Genomic DNA, 20751 nt, shown 5'->3' with positions numbered 1-20751 from the left:
ATACCATTTACGAATATTCCAACCAATTTAAAGGAAAATCTAAAATGGAAACCGAATTCTAAAGGGACGGAGGAGACATTTTTGGTGAATAACCATATTCCACTAACTCATTTCTACTCACATTTTATTATAAAACTAATATACTATAAAGAGGACTCCACGCTCCACTAATTTTTCAACCCATTTTTTATTACAATTTAAAACCCGTCCACCCAAAACATCCAAATTATCCGACGAGGATTATTGAAAAACAAAACATTAAAGTACATAACATAAATAGAAGCTGAATTATTCTAGTACCATATACTAGTAGATAATATTAGATTATATATTACTGATTGAGAGATTGTTAAGCCATTTAACGACGAATGTGTAGTATAAGTTTTTTTTTACTAACTAAAGTAATAAATACGATTAATTACAGATTTGATGTATCTACGCTTCATAATAAACTTTATATAATTGGTGAAGTTTCTCTCTATAGAAAATAATTATTGCATATATATGGCCCAAAATCAATGGGCTGCACCGATCTGGGGCATAACAAAAACCCTTTCAAATGGGCCAAACATCAGATTTGAAGGCCCAACATGCGAGTTTTTTATGCTTACAAGATATTTTCCTTCAACAAAAAGATTGGGATAAAATTAACCAACAATAATCTATATAAACTTTAAAAGGGCAAAAAAAATCGAAATAGAAAACAAAGATGAAACATCATTTCAAATAGGATTTGGGTATGACATCTTTGTACATTATAGGTTTTGCTTCATCATAATTAGTAGTAGTAATTTTTGTAAAATATTTTTTTTCGGTATATTTTTGGTGAATCACATTTGAGATACGATCACATCCATATTAAATTTCATGCATATTTTTATATTAATAATTATCTTGTTTCAATTGTGTGGCAGAGATTTAGCTAGTCGTAATTCTTTTATTCAGCTCAATTCGAGCCAAATGTTAGGAAATTAATGCGCAAGTAATTACGAACATAAACAAATAAAGAAATGAATTATTTATTTTGTTCGATATGATGTGTGTCAGATGCAATGTCAAGTCAGAAATTTCAATCTATATTTTTAGGATGCAATTTACAAAGATAGAACAACTAATAGACAATATAGCTAGTCGTAATTCTAGTAACAACAAGTCGTATTGAGCCTAAAAGAACATGTACAAAAGCCCAGAAACATTGGATTGCCATGAGCGTAGACTAATTCACTTCATTTCAGGCTCCATACTCTCAACATTGAACACAGTAAAAAGGTCAATGCCATAACCGTTGTAGCATCTACTAATATTTATGTTGCATTGGTCGGACTATTGTGTGTTTTTGAAAAATACATGAATGTAATTTCCTCGTGTTTGGCATGGGTTAAAAGATGCATATTCATTGAAGTTGGTCATATAAATCAAGCTTCTCAAGTACTTATGTCATTTCCTTTCTAATCCAACTAAGAAATTTTTCACCAAACTTATTAATTAGCCCAACAACAATAATAATAGCACTATTCTTCAATTTTTTGTGGGGACTATTACAAGAAAATTTCTCGTGAAGCTCCTGATCAGATGTCACTACAGAAAACCATGTGCATGTACTAACGAAATAAAATATGAGATGTAACATAAAAATATGATCGATAAATAATGTTTACTTTGGTTGATATTTCATGAGTGCATGCATCTTGTATACCTGCAAAAGGAATTAGTGAATGTCACAATTTGTGATTAAGGCAGAATGTGGGCAAACACATAGAATTTTGTCATAAGGAAAACGACATCTCAAATGTTGATCCCACAAAGGAAAAGGGATTGAAATTTTGGGGCATGTGGAATCCCTTGTGAATCGGCAAAGACCACTTTGCAAGACTAGATACTTTTAGGTGACCGATAGCGAAGCTATAATACAGTGAGAAAATGGTGAAAGGAATGCTTTCGGGGAGTGAAATAGGACATGAAGACGTAGAGTCACAAGCAATGGGGGAGTCGGGGTTTTGACTGCTTGTCGTTGAAAAGTGACCCGCGACTCATAGGTAGCTAGTGGCTTGGTTAAGGGAGCCCACCAGAGCGGAAGGGAAAGCGAGTCTTTCATAGAACAATTGTCACTATCTAGATCTTACCCATGATGATCTATCCATGTTTACGACGAAGCTTGAATGGAACTAAGTGGAAATTTGAATCGGCTGATGTGGAAGAATCAACAGACGAGTTGTCGTTAAGGCTGAAATGTCACTCAAACCTTGCACATATTCCCCCTCTATGAAATGAGTTAAGAAATATGAAGAAATATTTGTTAAAAAAATAGTGAATTGTGAATCTCATTTTTATATTTTAGGTATTATCCCTCCGTCCCGATTAAGAGCCACGCTTTTCTATTTCGATCCGTCTCCAATTAAGAGTCACATCATTTTTACTATAAATAGTAAGTAGGTCTCATATTCCACTAACTCAATTCACTCACATTTTATTATAAAACTAATATAAAAAAATAGATCACACATCCCACTAACTTTTTCAATCACCTTTTCTTTACATTTCTTAAAAGCTGTCGATCAAAGGTGACTTCTAATGGGGGACGGAGGGAGTATAATAAAATATTAGTGCATCAAACTAATGGAATGTGTGATATTCTTTTAAAGGTAGAATGAGACTTCTATTGGCATAGATACCAAAATAATAAAATGAGACTTTTATTGGGGATATACGTTTATTAAATTATGTATTTGCCCCTAATCTAATATATACATCGAACTTGACAAATGAGAATAATTTTTTCTATATTCATGTTTCTTGGTCAAGATTTTGACCCTCTCTCTATTTGGTTGTTGAAAGGGCGAAAGACGTCCTTGCAAATCTAAATTTGCCCTGTCATTGAATATAACTTTCAGGACATATAACTTAATTATTAGTTTTTTAGTTATTAATACTTCCAATGTGGGTCATGAGAACGATGACTCGAACCATCAATTTATTTGTTAGAAAGAAAACGTCTTATCAATTAAATTGTATTTCTAGTCTTCATTTGTAATTTCCTTGTGTAATTTTCCCAACAAAGTACATTCTGTTGTGAGATTTCGGAAGTTTTTTACTTTATTAGCTGAAAATTTTAGATTAATTAAGACAATTTAACAAAGTCATGTTTTTTTTATGTTCTTTCTGGGCTTTTAGAAACCCCTTAGAAAAAGAAAGGGATAAAAACAAAGGGAAACGTAATACAAATGCTTCATTGAGTGATTATAATAAAATGCTAACACATAAACGCATAGTCTCATACTATATTTATACTCATATGTCTTTGGGGAATTTGGGGTCGGACGGGGCGGCACGGATCGAGGTGCTCTTACATGGCAGAGTTCTGGGCCGGAATCGGTCCGTTCGCAAGGCCCTTGAGTAGTGAGTATGTGCAGCCTAGTGGATTGTGGGTGTTTCAACCCACGCTAAATAACTAAAAATGATATGGTACGTGAATAGTATAAATCTAACTAAACTTATGGTCGTATCTATCAAATAACTGTATAAGCAATGATGGATTATGCATATATAATTTTTAACATATAATATGAAATTATTGAAATTTACAATGTTAAATTATATAAAAAAAATGAAGATGAATTGTATGTTGAGATAAGCATGGATAATTGATATAGTAACAGAGAATATAAAAGTTAACTAGATAAGATGGAATAAAATATGAGATAAGAAAGAATAAAGTATGAAAGATAAGATAATAACAGAAAATATAAAAGGGTTCGATGCATCACTTTACTTGGAACGTCCCGTTAAAACATACGAATCATTTCTAGCGACAGAGAGAGTATAATTATTCATAATAGTACCTTTTAAATTTTTAGTATGCGAGAGAGTATAATTATTCATAATAGTACCTTTTAATCCAGCTTAATGCAAATGACTATTATAAACAAAATCTGCCGACATTTTGTCGTGTAAGTGGTTTGTAGAAATAGTAATCAGACAAAAGACTCCATTATTTGATAAGCCCTTTGCTGTTCCATAATCATTATGGTTAATTATAAATAAAAATATTTGTACTCTCTATTTCTAATGATGTCCACCCATATATATCAAATATATATAGATGCAAAAATCTAACCTAAACTATAGTTAGATACACAAATCAAGTACTATATGCTTAATAAATATTGTTGAATCAAGAGAAAAAGGTAACCAAATATTTGTGGGGACGTTTATAAGTAGAAGACAATTCCATTTCACCATTTTATTTTTCGTAGTAATTTGAGAAATTTAAAAAGTGTACCTTAAAATTTTCACTTGAAAATGCCCTCCAACCTTAGAAGTTGAAATCTAAACTTGCTACTATAATTATTTTGGACGAAATTATAGTTCATTGGAGAATTAGTGTGCTCTAAAAAGAAAGAATACCTTTTTTTAATAATGAGAAATATACACCTTTTTCTTATTTTATTGTTATGTAACTTGTAACTTATTAGATGATGCAATTGAATGATGATTAAAATGAGGTTAATGGTTTGGTACGACCGGATTCATAAGCTATTAATTACCATTAACTATTGCATTTAAATTCAATTAATTCATCAACTATTCAAAATATGAAGTCACTCTCATTCTTTATGTATCCACATATTATACGAAAAATAGTACTATGATGAATATGGATAAAAGAACAAACCGAGCTTTAATTTCTCTATGTGATATTTAAAATTACTAACGTCAATAAAATATTTAAAATGTTAAAATCCATGTAAGCATATATATTAAAAGTTAATGCTAATATTCTAATTTAAATTAATTAACTCCCATTTCACATTTCCTAGCATGATGGTGTATTGTTTACTATTTCCAGGAGACAGGTCTAACTCTATAATCAACCAAAACTCCTTTAATAAACTACTAATTAATTAGTATAATAACGTTTATATGCAAAAGAGATCATTTAATAAGAATCTTTCACATAATCAACTCACTGTCATCAATAATGGAACCCTCACCTAATATTATAACTAAAGGCTGCAAAGCAGAAATCTTTTTGAAAAATGTTTTTTATTTTCACTAACCACCTCTCATCAAATGATTAATTAATTAATCTATCTCTCAAGAGCATCTTTTCATACCTCCCCATATTAAAAAAATCTCTAAATGAACTACCACTACTTAACCTTTTCCTCCTTTTCCTTCATTTTTTAATGTAAACATCACTATTTTATTACTATTCATCATCCAAATTTCTTTTAGTGCCTCATTCATTGGGTTTAGTCAGAATCTCACCATTTGCCAACCTGGATTCTCTCTCCTCTCTCTCCACTAAGTAAATTCATTGAACATAAATTTTTAAAAATTAGACAAACAAATATTGATAATTGTGGGAAATATATTTATTTAATTATTTGTTGGATTGGGAAGCTTCTAAAGTTTATGGTTAACCTGTAGAAAATTGCAGGGCCCTCTCCTAGAAATGTGCCTGATTTTATTATAACTGATTACAGCCAAAGATTAATTGGAACCATTATTATTGATTTTAAGACTTTGAAATATGATAAATAGATAAATTAATAAAAGTGTTCCCTTCCTGACAGCTGGTTACAACATAAGTAACAATCATAACCACCAGAATTTTTTTTTGATTTGATTACTGCACAATTTGACAATAAAACATAATTAAAAGTACAAGATTGATTGAAACACAAAGCACAATAAAATTAACAAAAGTCAATTGAGAAAGAAAAAAGTGCAAGAGCTGTGAATTTCTTATTTTCCCGGAAACTATAATCATTAATAATTAATTACATCCTATATATTACTACATCATTACTCTGGAAATGAAATAGAATTACATAATTTTGTAAATAATAACAAAAACCCTCAAAAAAGAGAAAAGATTCTTGGATTGGTTGTAAAAATTGATTAAAAATTCATCTCAGTTTATCTACAGCACAGCCTTTTTTCTTCCTGCTGGAATCGTGAGCTGTCATAGCTCCACTTTCATATTTGATGTTTGATTTTGAACTGCAAAATAAGTAAAAAAAATTACATTAAAATTTTGCCTTTTGCCATCATTTTTCAACATAGTAAATATTTTTTTTACTGCCACAATTAATTAATTACCAGAATTCTGGAGAATCCCATTTGGACAATGCTGTGCAGATCATCTTCAGTGAAGGCTGGAAACTGCATCAAACATAATTACATTCATAAATGTGGTAACTTTTTTAATCCCAAAATTTGAAATGAAGAATCTTTTTTACCTGGGGTAAATTTTCAGAGAATCCATCTAGTCCAATGCTAGGGAGAGGCTCCACGCTTGAGATGCTTGTACCTTGCAGCTGTTGGTGTTGTACATTCTGGTTATGGTAGATTGAGGAATCCAAAGGGTACATTTGTTGATGCTGGTACATCTGTGGAATCGAAATTGGACCCATCAAATCATTTCTCCCACAATTGGGTGTTCAATTAAGAGAGAGAAAATGAGAAAAATTACATCTTTGGAGAGAAGGTTTTCCATGTTGAAATCGAGGTCTGGATTCACTGATGCCAACTTCATTGACAAGAACTGTTGAGAAACATTAAAGAAACACAAAATTAGCCAAGAATTAATCTTCTGACACCGACAGCTTTTCAATTTTAAGATTGGTAATAACTTGAGGTCAATTTATTTTTCACCTCGACTTGTCTCTGAAGTGATTGGACGTAATTTATGATTTCATCAAGCATTAGTGCTTTTCCGGTCACCTGAAAAAATCCCATTACACAAAATGACATCTTTAATCAACCTTTTTTAATTTCTCAAAATCTGAATTTAATTTGTACAAACCTTATTGCAACCTGGTACCAGATCTTGAAGCAGCTTCATTCTCTCACTAATTTTCTCTCTCCTAACCTGATAAATCAGACTGAGTTAAATTTCAAAATCATGTAAAAAAACAAGAAAAAGGTGTTTTTTTTTACCCTTTCTGCTAAGCTATGGCTGTCAGTGGCTTGGCCTCTTCTGGCTCGGACATGAATGTAATCCTTCGGCGGCTCCGGCGGCTTTTGGTCGGATTTATTACATTCTTCCTCGTTTTCGCAGTTTTCCGATTGCTTCGATCGCTTTGAGCTCCCGTCGTCGGCGGCTTCCTACAAAAATTGAATCTTTGAAGCTTTGATTCTTTGAATTTGATTGATTGATTGATAAATGAGAGTTGAATTCGGCAAAAAATTGAATCTTTGAGTCTTTCATTCTTTGAATTTGATTGATTGATTGATAAAATGGGGTTGAATTCGAACCTTTGCCGAATTCGATCTGTCTTCTTTGCTCTTGCCTCTGGAAATCCCCTTTCTTTTCCGGGAATTCACCTTCGCCGGAATCTGATCGGAGACGGAGGATTCTCCGCCGGAGCCGGGGAGTTCGCCGGAATTTTTCAGCGGCGGCGGCGAGGAGCGGCCGTTGAGGCTGCGGCTGCCGAAGCGGGGGAATTTCGCGGCGCGCTCCGCGAAGCCCGGATCGGCGGCGAGGGGCGGCGGGGCGACGGCGGCGGCGGCGGTGGAGGAGGGAATTGAGGTCCAAGATGAGTCAAAATGAGGGAATTGGTGGATTAGGGAGGAATTGGGGTTGAAGAAGGATTGATCGGAGCTCCATGGATTTGGCATTGGGGTTTCGAAGTGGAGTGGTTGGGGTGGTGGGATGCCTGAGCTCATCAAGTAGTCTTTGTCCATTTTTTCAAGATTTTTTGAGCCCAAGAATTAAAAATGTAATCTTTTGATTCCCAAATGGAAAAAATGGTGGCCAAGATTGAGTTTTTTTGGTCTTTAGGAATGTGGAGTCTTGATGTTCTTCTTGTTGAAAGACTATGTATGTGGGGAGAGAGATTGGGAAGGAAGAGGAAGGTTGAGGGGGAGGGAAGGGAAAGGAGGGTGGTGATGAAGTTATATAGAAGAAATGGAAAATACTTATTTTGACCTTTTCTATATTATAATGGAAAAACACATATATACACACGCACAAACAAACCAAGCTCATAAAAAGAATTTTATGTATTTATATTTATACGAGTGAATATATATAGTAATAGTATTAATTAGATTGAATAGTAGTCAAGTCTTGGATACTAGTTGTATATAAGATATTTTCACTCTATGTCCCTCCCTTTTATATATACTCCATATCATATACTTGTCCTTATTTTTATGTGTTTTTAATTATCAAATTACAATCACTAATTTTTAGTACACAAATAAGTAAAGTCGTTCGTACCAAAAGATTAATAAGCAAAGACAATTATAAAGTTCAAGAATAAAATCCAACAAAAATTAATACAACAATCTACTAACAACACGACGTATAATCAACCGCTGACTCCATCATATATAAAGAAAGAGGCACAATAAAAGCATATGATTTGCATGAGTTAGAAATCAAAATTCATAGCCAGAGATGGACAAGAAACTGATAATCAAAGATCAACAAAGCAAAGATAGCAAGCAAAAAACAACTAGATCAAACCCATCGAGGATGAGAGGGAAACATACAAGGTCCAACTAGCTCGAGTGTGATTATGTCTCTTCATTGATTCTTATAATCGATTTAAACTCTTATATAGATTCACTCATCATTCATCTTTTCTAGTGAGAAAGAGAAATCTAAGCACCGATATCTACTACACGTGCTTAGGCATGAGAAGTGACAATTCTTTTCGAACTCCCAATTAGACTTAAAGTCTTTTGAAAATGATTTTATTCTGAATGTTGATATGGTTTGGCTTTGCAACCTTATTCATTACCATGACAAACACGTACATACGAAAATTATCAAATCATGAAAATAATACTCTCTCCGTCCCAATTTAAGCAATTGATTTCTTTTTTGCCGTTGTTTTGTGAAGATGATACTAAGAAACAATTAAAGTGGAAGAAAGAAAGTAAAAGGAGAATAATATTAAAGAGAATTGTATTTATATTATTCCCGACTTACTTTACTTTTTCTCCACTTAAAATATTTATTATCATTTCCTCACATGTGTCGAAATGCGGTCAATCACTTGAGATGGAATGGAGTGAGTAGTAGGTGGATTAGGAAAAGTTTTATATATATTCTCAACTTTTAAAATAGAATACTCACTAGGGAGTAAGAAAAATAGGTGGATTAGGAAAAGTTTTATATGTACTCTTAACTTTCAAAAACTATATAAGTTTGTTTATTTTTATTTAGAAATTTGAGTGAACATTGCAGGCGTTAAAAGCGGTGGAAGAACTAGGAAAGGTTAAATGCCGGGCCTTCAACGTCAAACCACCAAACTTTCCACACTTTCTTGAAATTACCACTTTTTAAAGATGATTTGGAACATATTAATTGGAAATTAAGAGAAAGATTTCAATTAATTTTTTGGTAATCTTATTTTTCTTAAACGCATTGCTTCTAACTTGGTGCATAGGGATCACGAATGTTGCGTTTTGATACTTTCACTATTTGTGGGTGCTACTTCTACCTTTTATTTTATTATAGTTTGTTGGTTTAAAAATAATATGCACATTTGACACTTTAGTGATTTTATTTCTAAAAGGGTCTCTTTCCCAAAGATTGCTTTTGTAACTTTGTTGATGAAAAAGGTTAAATTTATTTGTGATGTGTCATATTACAAAATAAAGTTAAAGAATGAAGTGAAAACTTTTAAGGGAAAAGATGGAGAAATAATTTTTTGACTATTTGGGAAAATTTGTAACTTTGTTGATTATAAAACACTACCATCTAGTTTGGGATCATGCAGAGGCAGGGTGTCAAAATAGGTAGCTGCAATTTGAATAAAATATTTTTTACAAAAATTAATAACGCAAATAGATGGTAAACATAATTTAGAAAAAAGAAAAAAAAAGAAAACAAACAGTTTGTGAGACTTTTGTCATGATATTAAAATTCTACTTTATGGATTTTGTAGAATCTTATATATGTATATAGAAATGTAATTGTGTCATTTGAAAATGACCTAATTTTACATTTATATGAATTGTTGGAAAAAGTAGCTCAATCCTTTTCGTATAAAAAAAAATACTATTATCAAGTATCAAGATTCAAGATTATGATCATTACAAATAGAATTAAATTAGCAAATTGATGAAAATTTTGCAGCATTTAATTAACCTTATTTGATAATACATGTAGCAAATAGTAAGTTCCATTATATCATGTTTGACGACATGCTTACGTTATTAAGAGTAGTTAAAAATCAAGAATCATTTTTTAGTTTAATACTAATGTACATTCTTGTTTAGCCAAAGGCAAGATCAAAGTTGAAATTAAGTAGAAAAAGAATAATTTGATTTCGAAGTTCGAGATTTTATTTATTAAAATAAATTTATAGATATTTCTATAATTTATTAGAAGGTGGCCTGCAGAAATTTGGGCCTCGAAAAATCACATAATTTTTGCAGCTTTTGATTCGGCCACAGCCCACTAATTTCATTGGTCAGTTTCTGTTTTAATATTTCTCAATGATTGGAGTCAACAGAAGCTGTCTCACTTGAGGTTAAAGTCAAAGGTGGTTAAAAAACTAGACGCGAAATAAAAATTAAAATATTTTCAGTTATCTCGTTTAGCTAAATTTGGAAAACTTGAGGCTAAGTTGAAAACCCAAAAATGTATATAGACATCAACATGATGGAATGTGTAGATTAGAGAAAGAAAATGAAGGGATGAAGTTGAGTAATAGTCGTTTAATAAGCTTAAAATGATGTTGCTTAGTTTTTAGTATCGTCACATTAATAGACGGTTGTGCTGCTATTCATCTACATCATCAAAATTGTATAAGCATGCGCTAACTCAACATCAAATTTGTTCAAAAAATCATTGTGACAATTACAAATTTTCTAATTACATGAATTTTTGTTAAGATTCGATAGTTGCAAGATAAATTAGAATTTGACAAAAATTTTATAGTAATTTTCATATAATTAGCTAAATGTCCCAAATTTGTATGGCTACCAATTCATTTCAGTCAAAATCATCCTCTTTCATAATAGTATTTGAGCATAAGAAAAGATCATTAACTTTCTCATTCAAAATACTACCACAACTTTTTATTTCTCATTTAAATTAATATACTTTTAAAAATAAAAACATTTAATGACTAATGTGGCGGTAAAATAATCTAATAAATTTATCGTTGAAAAGTGTGTTAGCCGATTATTTATTTACTCCCTCATACTTCTTGTTTAATATTTTAAATGTTTACATTTATTTAATAGTAGTACTATTTGGCATAGTAGAAAACGTTAACGTGTTTGTGCAGGTCAATGATTGTAATAAATTCTAACCTGTATCCGGCTAAATCGGGTTTGGTCGGATTCCCATGCCAAAAGGGGAAATACAAATTTACTTAGTTAATTTTCTTTTGTAAAATTTTTTATATTAAATGTGTGACTATTTACATCTTGCTTTTATTTATTCAAACTAAAACTTGTTGACTCTACGGTGGCTTCGTCGGTGCGGTGATCAAAATTCATCAATAGTAGTTTTTAATATTTTTATAAATTGAATCTAGTTTTGGTTATTTTGGTGTAACTTGCAAGTAATTGCATAAATAAATTTATTCAGTTACGAATCATTGTTATTTTTCATAGTCATATAAAAGAAAAGAAAAGAAAATAATGTGTGAATTATATATGATATGCTAATTTTAGATAAGTTGGGGTGGTGGTAGGTGGGTAGAGTTTAATTTAGGTGCTACATTAATATGTTAGGCCCATTTCACCAATAACAGAAAATAAAAAACCCACTTATATGCTTTGATTTGGGATTATATGCAATCGCGGGTTCGGTAGTCGGGTTCGTTAAGTCATGAAAGCCAAATACTTCATTAAATATGATAATTAGAGATACCATCGATATTAGATTGTGATTCATTTGTTATTAGTTAGACATCTCGTTATTAGCGAATTTAATTTCTCGGTCTACATTTACTAGTTTTTTTATCGTAGATCCGCAAGTAGTTTTGTAGGTGTCCTATTAATTATAAATCCATAAATGTACATTTCGATTTTCAAGTAATGTACTGACAAGGATACATGATAATTAATTTATCTCCATATACTACATTCGGAATACATAAATATAAGTTATGTAGCTAGTTTAATAATATTCCAATTTGTCACGGATTCATTATCCCTAGCCACATATATACAATCATGACAATTTATTTGAGGGTGAATTGAAGATATATAGTCAGAGAGAAATTATTGATCCAAGCCTTTTATTTCTTTGTCCAATCATTATTATGCAAGATTGTTCTTTTATAAAAGATGGAAGAGTGATAATGTATCATAATTATATAAGTTCGTATGCATGAATTTTGCAAGTAATCTTGGTGATGATAAATTCTAAATTTCTTTCGTTGGCCAATTGTCATAGAAATTTGGCTAAATATTGGTTCAGTCAATGACTTTAAAAATCGATTGAGAAAATGATGAAGTTGTTCAATTATTACATCAAAATATTACTAGGTCGTTTACATGTAATATTTTGATTTACATCATGTCTTTCTCAAATTTTGACTGTCACATCGGAGTATAATTTCATGCAAATCAAAGTTTGTGGTGTAAATTGTATATAATTTTCACTTCATAGTTTTTCCTAACTAATTTTAAAATTGTGTTAGTATATACTAGTATGAGTATTAAAATTTAGAGTAAAGATCAATTTTAGTTCTACAATTTGGTCTAAATTATTTACTTTTTAGAAACAGTCTCATAACAAATAAAAGACTTGTCGAGGGTCCTTTTTTGCTGATCATAAAGTCATGTACATCCACTCTAATTAGGGTTGATCCTTTTGATGCGATCGTAAAATAAATGACTACTTCAGTACATTTACATTTATTATAAACTATTTTTCAAAAAATGGATATTTTAGATTAAATTTGTATTTTCGTATACTGTTTAAGATCAAAATTGACTTTTTCTATTACATTTAACTAAATTTTTATTTTATAATATTTAATATACCCATACGCACCAGTGTAATTCAGTTATTATGGGCTGAAAAATAAACATACTGAAGAAAAAATAAATAAAATTATAAAATGTGACAGATAAACTCAAAATTGGAGTTTGCATGTCTACCCGGCATGGTGCATTAAATTGCTCTCGAAAGTGCAAACTCTATAGTATTATCCAATAATATTTATTTAAACACATATGCACTTTTGGATTTATGATACATCAACAATTATATTGCTGACCTCGTGAATTAAATTACCATATTTATCATGAATTTCGCGTTATTGACTATACTACTATATCAAAACCCTTTAAAAACCCTAGCTAACCCATAATTTCATAGATACATACGTATTATTGGATGAAAAATAAAATAAAATGAATATTTGATGAAAAATAATGTATATAGACGTGTTGATTGTTTTGTGTAAAATCATACAAGTTGGGAATGATAAATAAACTTTTTTAGCATTTAATAACAATATATGAATATAGATATTAATTTGTACACACATGTGTGTATGAAAAGTGATATTTAATGTAGGATTTAATCATTTAAAAATGTATAAAGCTTCGATGGGTATATTAAATATGGATGCCATTGGTCAAAATGTAACCAAATAAGTATTAATGGTGATTGAAATTAGCTAAGTGCATATATCTACTTTGCATTGCTGATAAGGGCACCACATTCAATTTTATTTTATTTTTCAAGTATTCCTCCGTTCGCTTTTTAGAAGCTTTTTAACTTTTCTAATCTTTTGTAAAAATGATAAAAAAATAAATAAAGAGAAGAAATTTATAAATTAAGAGAGAAAATAATAAAGAGAAAAGTCTTATCTACGTTTTTTGCTCTTTTACTTTGTCATTTCTTCACTATAACTATTTTTTTTATCATTTTACAAAAAACGAAAAAATCATGGACGCTAAAGCGGAATGAATATTAAATAAAATTATTCTCCTTTTAATGTGTTTTATAAAATCTTTTAAATCATGACATTAGTAACACCCTTTTCTACTATATTTTGTACCAAAGTAACGTCGTTGGGGGCATTTTGCTACAAAAATTTAAAAATGATTATTATTAAAACAATTCAAAAAAGGTCAATTACCAATATGGGGGCGATAAATCCATAAAAGTGCTATAAATGACACCATTTTACATGATAATTCGGTATTGTTTGTATAAAATCAAAATATTTAGGGTATATGTTTTTTTATAAGACAAGATGGTTTAATTATAAAAAATTTATTATAAATAAATGGACAAAAAAACTTAAATAACAACCCAAACTTTTTTGCAGTTTGTCAACTTGAGAGGGAGAAAATCTTAAATAAATCATCAATGTTCCCTTTCCATGTCACATTAAGACAAAACTATATTTTAAGACGGAGTGAAATTTCAAAATTGAAAGAATAAAGATAAAATTAGTAAGATGAGAGGAAAATTTATAAATTAGAAAAAGGATGCAAATTATTAGGTGAGATTATAATTGAGAAAACAGATTTATTTTTAATGGGAAAAACCAAAAGTGGTGGCAAAAAATATAAAAATAATCCTTTTGTATTTTTCATAGAAAAATAGAAATAATCGTGACAACAGAAGACAAAAAAAATTTTTACCAAAAAAAATAACATAATTGGGGCCCAAGTTTCATTTAAATTAATAAGTGTAATGTCGTGTCTTTATATACATGATCATACTATTATATTAAAAATAATAAAAAAAAATTGTTTAAAAATTCCCCGACAAATTATCTTATATTAATACGAAAGCAAGCTAGTTTAATTAGGTAATCTTAGACACTAATTAGAAATTTAAACCCCCCAAAATCGGGTGTTTTTAGCTTAATGCTGAGTTAAAGTTTATTTTAATGCAAAAAAGAAAAGCATAATTGTTAAAAAAAGAATTATTATCAAAATTTATTATTTTTTTTCTTATTATATTTTGTGAAATTATTGAAAAAATTTTAATCAATTGGTTTTCGGTATTGTTTTAAAAAAAAGGGGGGGTGTAGTATAAACCGTTGTTTAAAAAAAAAATTAATTTATTTTCCCAAAAGGTTTTTGGGTGCTAAAACAAACAACACCTCTTAAAGTTAAAGGACACCGAACCACATACCCAAAAGAATATTATAAAGAATAATAATATTATAAACCCCAAGCTAAAAATTTATAAAAAAATTGTTATTTTAAAAATTTTATATTGCCATATGACCCCTATTTTTTCTAAGGTACAAAAATTGACTAAAAATTATAGATGTTTTTTTTAATTTTTAAATTGCCATTTTAACGATCCCTCCATATATAACATAAAGTAAATTAGTTTACTGCGTATTTTTGGGAACTTAATGAGTAGGAATTATTATAATATACTACGTATTATGTAAATTTAACTTATCATCTAAAACAAAAAAAATATGGAGAAATTCAAAGACGTAAAAAAAGGATACGAATTTCCCCCACTTTTTTTTCTTTTCCCTCTTTTGAGGAAATTTCTAAAATCAGAAAGCAGTGGGAAAAAAATAAAATTTCCCAAAAAAACAAAAAAAAATTACTTTTTTTGGGTAAATTTTGGGAAAAAAATTTTTCTTTTTTCGTCGATTGCGTAACTTAATTGTGATTATATTAGTATAAATTTGGCATTTTTTTCAATTGGTTTTCCCTCGTCTCAGAGTTGGGGAAATTATGTTTGATGTAGTAGACAAAGATTAAATATGTAATTATGTTTGATTACTTAAAAAAAGTTTAATACATATAATGACATATTTAATTTTTTAAAACAATTAATTTAAATTTAGACGATTTATAATAAGTAACTGGGGGATCTTTGCACCCGGGGTTGGGCAAGATCTCCTTTTGGGTCAGATCTCTGTGACACAGATTGGGCCGGATCTTCAAAATCTGAACTTGGGGTTAATTTTTATTTGATTTTTTAAAGAATTTTGGGGAAAATAACAGCTTACTATGATAATGAATGATTAGTCAATATCTTGACAAAAATTTTAAAAATATTATTAAAAAAAGTGACCATTTGACCAATTTGACATGTCAAGGGGGGGGATAATTTTCCATATTGAAAATTTAAATATGTAGCCCAATTTATATACAATCCACCAAAATATGATACTAAACCAGTCATAAAGATTGTCCGTTTTTTTTCAATCCAAAATTTGCCCCATTTCACTTTTCCCCATATTTACTTTTCTTTTGATAATGGGTTTCTATTAAATGCATTCTTACTCCGTTTTATTATAAAACTAATATTTTAAAAAAGTAGGACCCACTCTACACCATTTTCAATTTTTCATTCTTTTAAAACTCGTGCGGATCAAAGTAGGACTATCTTTGTGGGACGGAGAAGTACTAACTACTTTTTGAAATCAATCTATCCTATCACCCAAAGTAAGCGCTCATCTACCGCGGAGCTCTTTCGAAGCTCCTTGGCATGGCCGTCATCCCGTTCATCGAGAACGCCTTGATCATCGTTCGTCACGTGACCTTATCGAGTCTGCAGCCCCGTCTCTTCATCATCTGGGGCACCACTTCATCTCTGCGATGCATCCCATCAGGCCGTGGCGTCGATCAAGCAGTTGAAGAAAGCTGATTCGAGGTGATGTGGAGTTCTCGGCAAGCAGAACAGCCCGATCTTTTCGAGCTTCCCTGCGTTCCCATAGGCTCGCACGAGCGAACACAGAGTCAGCAGTTGGGCTTGATCCTCTCTCGGACTGCATCAGCCGGAACAAGAACTCCATCTGCTTGCGTCGCCGCTCTCCGAACGCATCCTTAGCGATGTTGTAGGTGAGCGTCCCGTGTAGTGGGTACCGCTGCATGTACTGCATCCGGGGCTCATCTTCTCGTAGTTCTCTGTTTTGCCGTAGGCGTCGAGGAGGATGTTGAACGTCTTGATGGTGGGGTCGATTCCGGCTTTCTGGAACTTTTCGTAGCACTTCTCCATCATATCTATCTGCCCGCTGCCCCGAAAGCCCTGAGCGTCGAGTTCATGGTCCAGACATGGGTTGCAGTGGGGCTGCCTGAACATCTGCACGAGCACGGATTCCATCTCCACGAACCTGTTAGTAGCAAACGACTGAAACGATGTTTTCACATCTCAGACCAAATGTAGAGAAGGGAAGAAGAATTACTTCTTTGCTTTTCCATACGCATCGATGAGAGTATTATACGTGACCGTGGATGGTCTGATCCCGTGTACTTCCATTTTCCGAGAGGGGGAGAGTTAACTGCGTCAAAGTCATAGCGTGCAGGCAAGACTTTATGAGGATGGAGTACGTTACACATCGGGTTGACAGTCGGGGATCTTCTTCATCTGCTCGAGAATGGAATACGCTCTATCGAAAAGGCCACTCCGGCTGTAGGCAGACATAAGAGCAGTGTAAGCTTCCCGGGCCGCCACACACCCTTCATCAATCATTGCCTGAAACAAGGTATGAGCTATCTCGGTTGCTTACATTTTCCGAGCATGGTGATGAGCTTCACATATATACCAGCGTACGGCTTGTACCAGACTTGCTCGCGCAGGAGTTCAAAAACCTGAAACATCACGAAGAGTCAGATCAATCAAATTTCTCGTCCTCAAATTCATGAATGACTCGAGGTAAATGAATCACTCTTAACACCTCACAGACCGTCCCAGCTCACTTCTTCACTCAATTCTCGAATCACACTTCAAACTAACAAACATCATCAGATTGCAGTATTTCCCACCTAAGGCGACGAATGCAATACATACAACACTCTATCCAGCTGAAACACTTCAATCTCTACAGTTTCAAACTCAAATACTACAATATCTCAAATATGACACACATATCCTGCCAAGCCATTTATATCACTCATTTCTTGAATCATCGGAATCAATATTTCACACCAAGAAAACTCTTCTATCTCCTATTGTCCACACTCGATATCTGACACACACTACCACAAAACAGATAATGAAGAAACAAATCGCACCCGCCATATAACATTCAAGTTAGCACAATTCATCAATTCTTCACTAAAAACTCTTCAACAGCATGAATCAAACAAAAATGTAGAGACTTTACGCCAAAGAACAAGCCTAGAATCGAAATCAAATCAAGGGCAGTTCTGAAATCAGGAAAAAAACATCCATAATACGATTGCAGTATTTCCCACCAAAGGCAACCCGAATGCAATGCAAACGGCACTCTATCCAGCGAAACACTTCCATCCACACTGAAATAGTACTACATACATTCTTGAATCACACTCTGTTTCACACCAACTGCATCCAAACTAGCTAAGCTCTAGCCATTTGTATCACTTCGATTGTTGAATCACCAGAATCCATATTTCACACCAAAGAAAACTACATTCAAAACTTTCCTATCTCCAATTCACTAATTCTTCACCAATAAATCTTCAAAAACCATGAAACAAACGAAAAGGTAGATACTTTAATGCCAAACAACAAAACCAAAATCGAAATCAAACAACGTTGAGTTCTGAAATCACACAACAGACCTTGAGAGCAGACTCCCAACGCAAAGCAGTGATCCTCTCATGAAGGGCATCGAGAACAGATTTCGCAACAGCCTCTTGGATCCCCCTTCTTCTTCTCGATCACCGCTTTCGTAGCTTCTCTCCTGAGAATAATCGAAATGGCCTTTTTCGACGCTATCTTCCTGTTGGTTTCCTCCTTCCTCTCTCGATTTTCCACCTCCTTCATCTTGGCTTGCCCCAATCTCCTCTCAGCCGTAGTGACCATGTTTCCACCAGCATTTGACGGCTGCGGGTCGGGTTTCATGCTGATACTGATCCGGGATCGGGCATGGTTCGGCCGGCTGAACGACGGCGGGAAGGGTTGGTGGGGCCCGGAGAGACGCCATGGCTGATGAAACTCAAAAATTCAGAATTCCAAATTCTAATCAGCAACAACAACAATCGAAAGGAGTAAAACTCAAAATTTCTAATTTCCTAATTCTAATTAGCTACAACAATAATTGGAAGGAGTGAAACTCAAAATTTCTAAATTCCAAATTCTAATTATCAACAACAACAATTGAAAAGGAGTGAAACCCAAAATTTCTGAATTCCAAATTCTAATTAGCAACAACAAAAATTGAAAGGAGTGAAACTCAAAATTTCTCAATTCCAAATTCTAATTAGCACCAACAACAATTGGAAGGAATGAAACCCCAAAATTTCTGAATTCCAAATTCTACTTGGCAACAACAAGAATTGAAAGGAGTGAAACTCAAAATTTCTGAATTCCAAATTCTAATTAGCAACAACAACAATCGAAAGGAGCGAAACTCAAAATTTTTAAATTCCTAAATCTAATTAGCTAGAACAATAATCGAAAGGAGTGAAACTCAAAATTTCTGAATTCACAGCAACACCAACAATCGGAAGGAGTGAAACTCGATTAATATTCAAACAATAGCTACAATCGGAAGGAGTGCAATCATCGGGTATTTTCTCGAATCCCTTACCAACATCTAATTCCAACGTCGCAGCCTCAATAGACAATATCACAAAAAAAAAAAAAAAAACAAATGCTACAACAAGATAAAAACCCTGTTTCAAACTATAGCAACATGAAAAAGCCTAATTCAAAAAGGAAAAGTCTGATTCAAATAACAAGAGTAGAGTGGAAGAGGTGAGCATAATTCAAATTCATACGGATTGAGCAGATTTACCAGCTGAAATTGAGTGAAGAAGACGACGCAAATTGCCAACTAAGGAAATTTTTTATGCATATTTAATTTGTTCTAATATTAATTTATTTTAAATTATAGAATTTGATTTTTATAAAATTAAAATTTTTAATGTATTAAAATAATATTAAATATCTAAATCGAAATATGCAACACTAAATATGCGTAAAGTGAGAGAGATGCTCACGTCAGGAAAGAGTGACATATATTAGTAAGAAATTAATTTATTTACACGTTGATTTCATTTGGCCAATATCGGAGGTATGTATTTTTTTGGAGTAAAGAGCAAAATTGGCTAACATATGATCATTTTACGTTTTATCTTAAGCATTATCTTTTGAATTTTGTGGTCGCAGAATATAGGAATTGGATCATTTTGGTCCTCCCATCAACATTTCCGTTAAAAACTAACGGTCAACGGATTTAATCCTGATTTTAATTAAATTAGATTTTTAATTCTGATTTTTACTCCCTAATTAATTCTCTAATTATTTTACTAAATTAGCCCCATTTCTTGACCCCCTGCCGCCACCTCCTCCGCTCGCTCTACTCCATCTTCCCATTCCTCCCACCTCCCCTCCCTCCTTCTCCATCTTCCCCTTCTCCTTCCTCGTCTCTCTCCTCACATTCTTCCTCACCCTCTCCTTCTCTATCTTTGCCTCTGTTTTCGGCTTAGATTCTCACACTAGAAAGTCCCAGCGCCCCGCCGCCAAATCACTCCTCCTCGCCGTCATTTTCCTGCTCAGATTCTGACCAAAACATTTTTATCAACATCACCTCACACATATCATAGCAAATATAGCACTTTTGGAGAAATCCAATTATTCCATGAGAATTAAACGGCCAACACAAGATTTTCCTTTCCACAAAATCACTGAGGCCATGATCTGCACTACCTGAAAATTAGGAACCAAATCAGTTTCAGCGAACCCTAGCAATTATCTATTACTTTCACGTTACACATTCCCTCAAGAGAGTGGGCAGAAGTTCAGATTATCAAAGGCAGATTCTTCACCACACAAGAAGGCGACGCCGCTGCCTGTGCGTGTCCGGCAGTGGCGGCGAGGGCGAGCAGCGAGGGGAGCAG

General features: G+C 32.6%; 1 protein-coding gene and 1 pseudogene across 1 annotated transcript; both read right to left on the bottom strand.

Moving 5' to 3' along the window:
* Positions 1-5727: 5727 nt before the first annotated feature.
* On the bottom strand, positions 5728-7731 carry LOC125190714 (transcription factor bHLH62-like). The gene is made up of 8 exons (XM_048088087.1): positions 7264-7731; positions 6946-7113; positions 6812-6877; positions 6661-6729; positions 6479-6550; positions 6246-6395; positions 6106-6168; positions 5728-6006 (listed from the first exon to the last, which is right to left on the bottom strand). The coding sequence occupies exons 1-8, from the start codon at positions 7690-7692 to the stop codon at positions 5983-5985; spliced, it is 1041 nt and encodes a 346-aa protein (XP_047944044.1). The 5' UTR covers positions 7693-7731; the 3' UTR covers positions 5728-5982.
* Positions 7732-16351: 8620 nt separating this feature from the next.
* Positions 16352-18802, bottom strand: LOC125190039 (annotated as a pseudogene).
* Between the last annotated feature and the right edge of the window lie 1949 nt (positions 18803-20751).

Source organism: Salvia hispanica, chromosome 5 (genome assembly GCF_023119035.1).
Source record: "Salvia hispanica cultivar TCC Black 2014 chromosome 5, UniMelb_Shisp_WGS_1.0, whole genome shotgun sequence".
In the NCBI taxonomy this organism is placed as follows: domain Eukaryota; kingdom Viridiplantae; phylum Streptophyta; class Magnoliopsida; order Lamiales; family Lamiaceae; genus Salvia; species Salvia hispanica.
This window is presented reverse-complemented; position numbering and strand designations above follow the sequence as displayed.

Bases quoted from the DNA above. Each gene is read 5' to 3' on its own strand.
- LOC125190714 (XM_048088087.1), bottom strand. From the start codon at position 7,692: ATGGACAAAGACTACTTGATGAGCTCAGGCATCCCACCACCCCAACCA. The intron at 6,878-6,945 runs GTAAAAAAAAAC...CTGATTTATCAG, and splicing joins GCCATAGCTTAGCAGAAAGG to GTTAGGAGAGAGAAAATTAG. The intron at 6,007-6,105 runs GTAATTAATTAA...CTTATTTTGCAG, and splicing joins TGGGATTCTCCAGAATTCTG to TTCAAAATCAAACATCAAAT.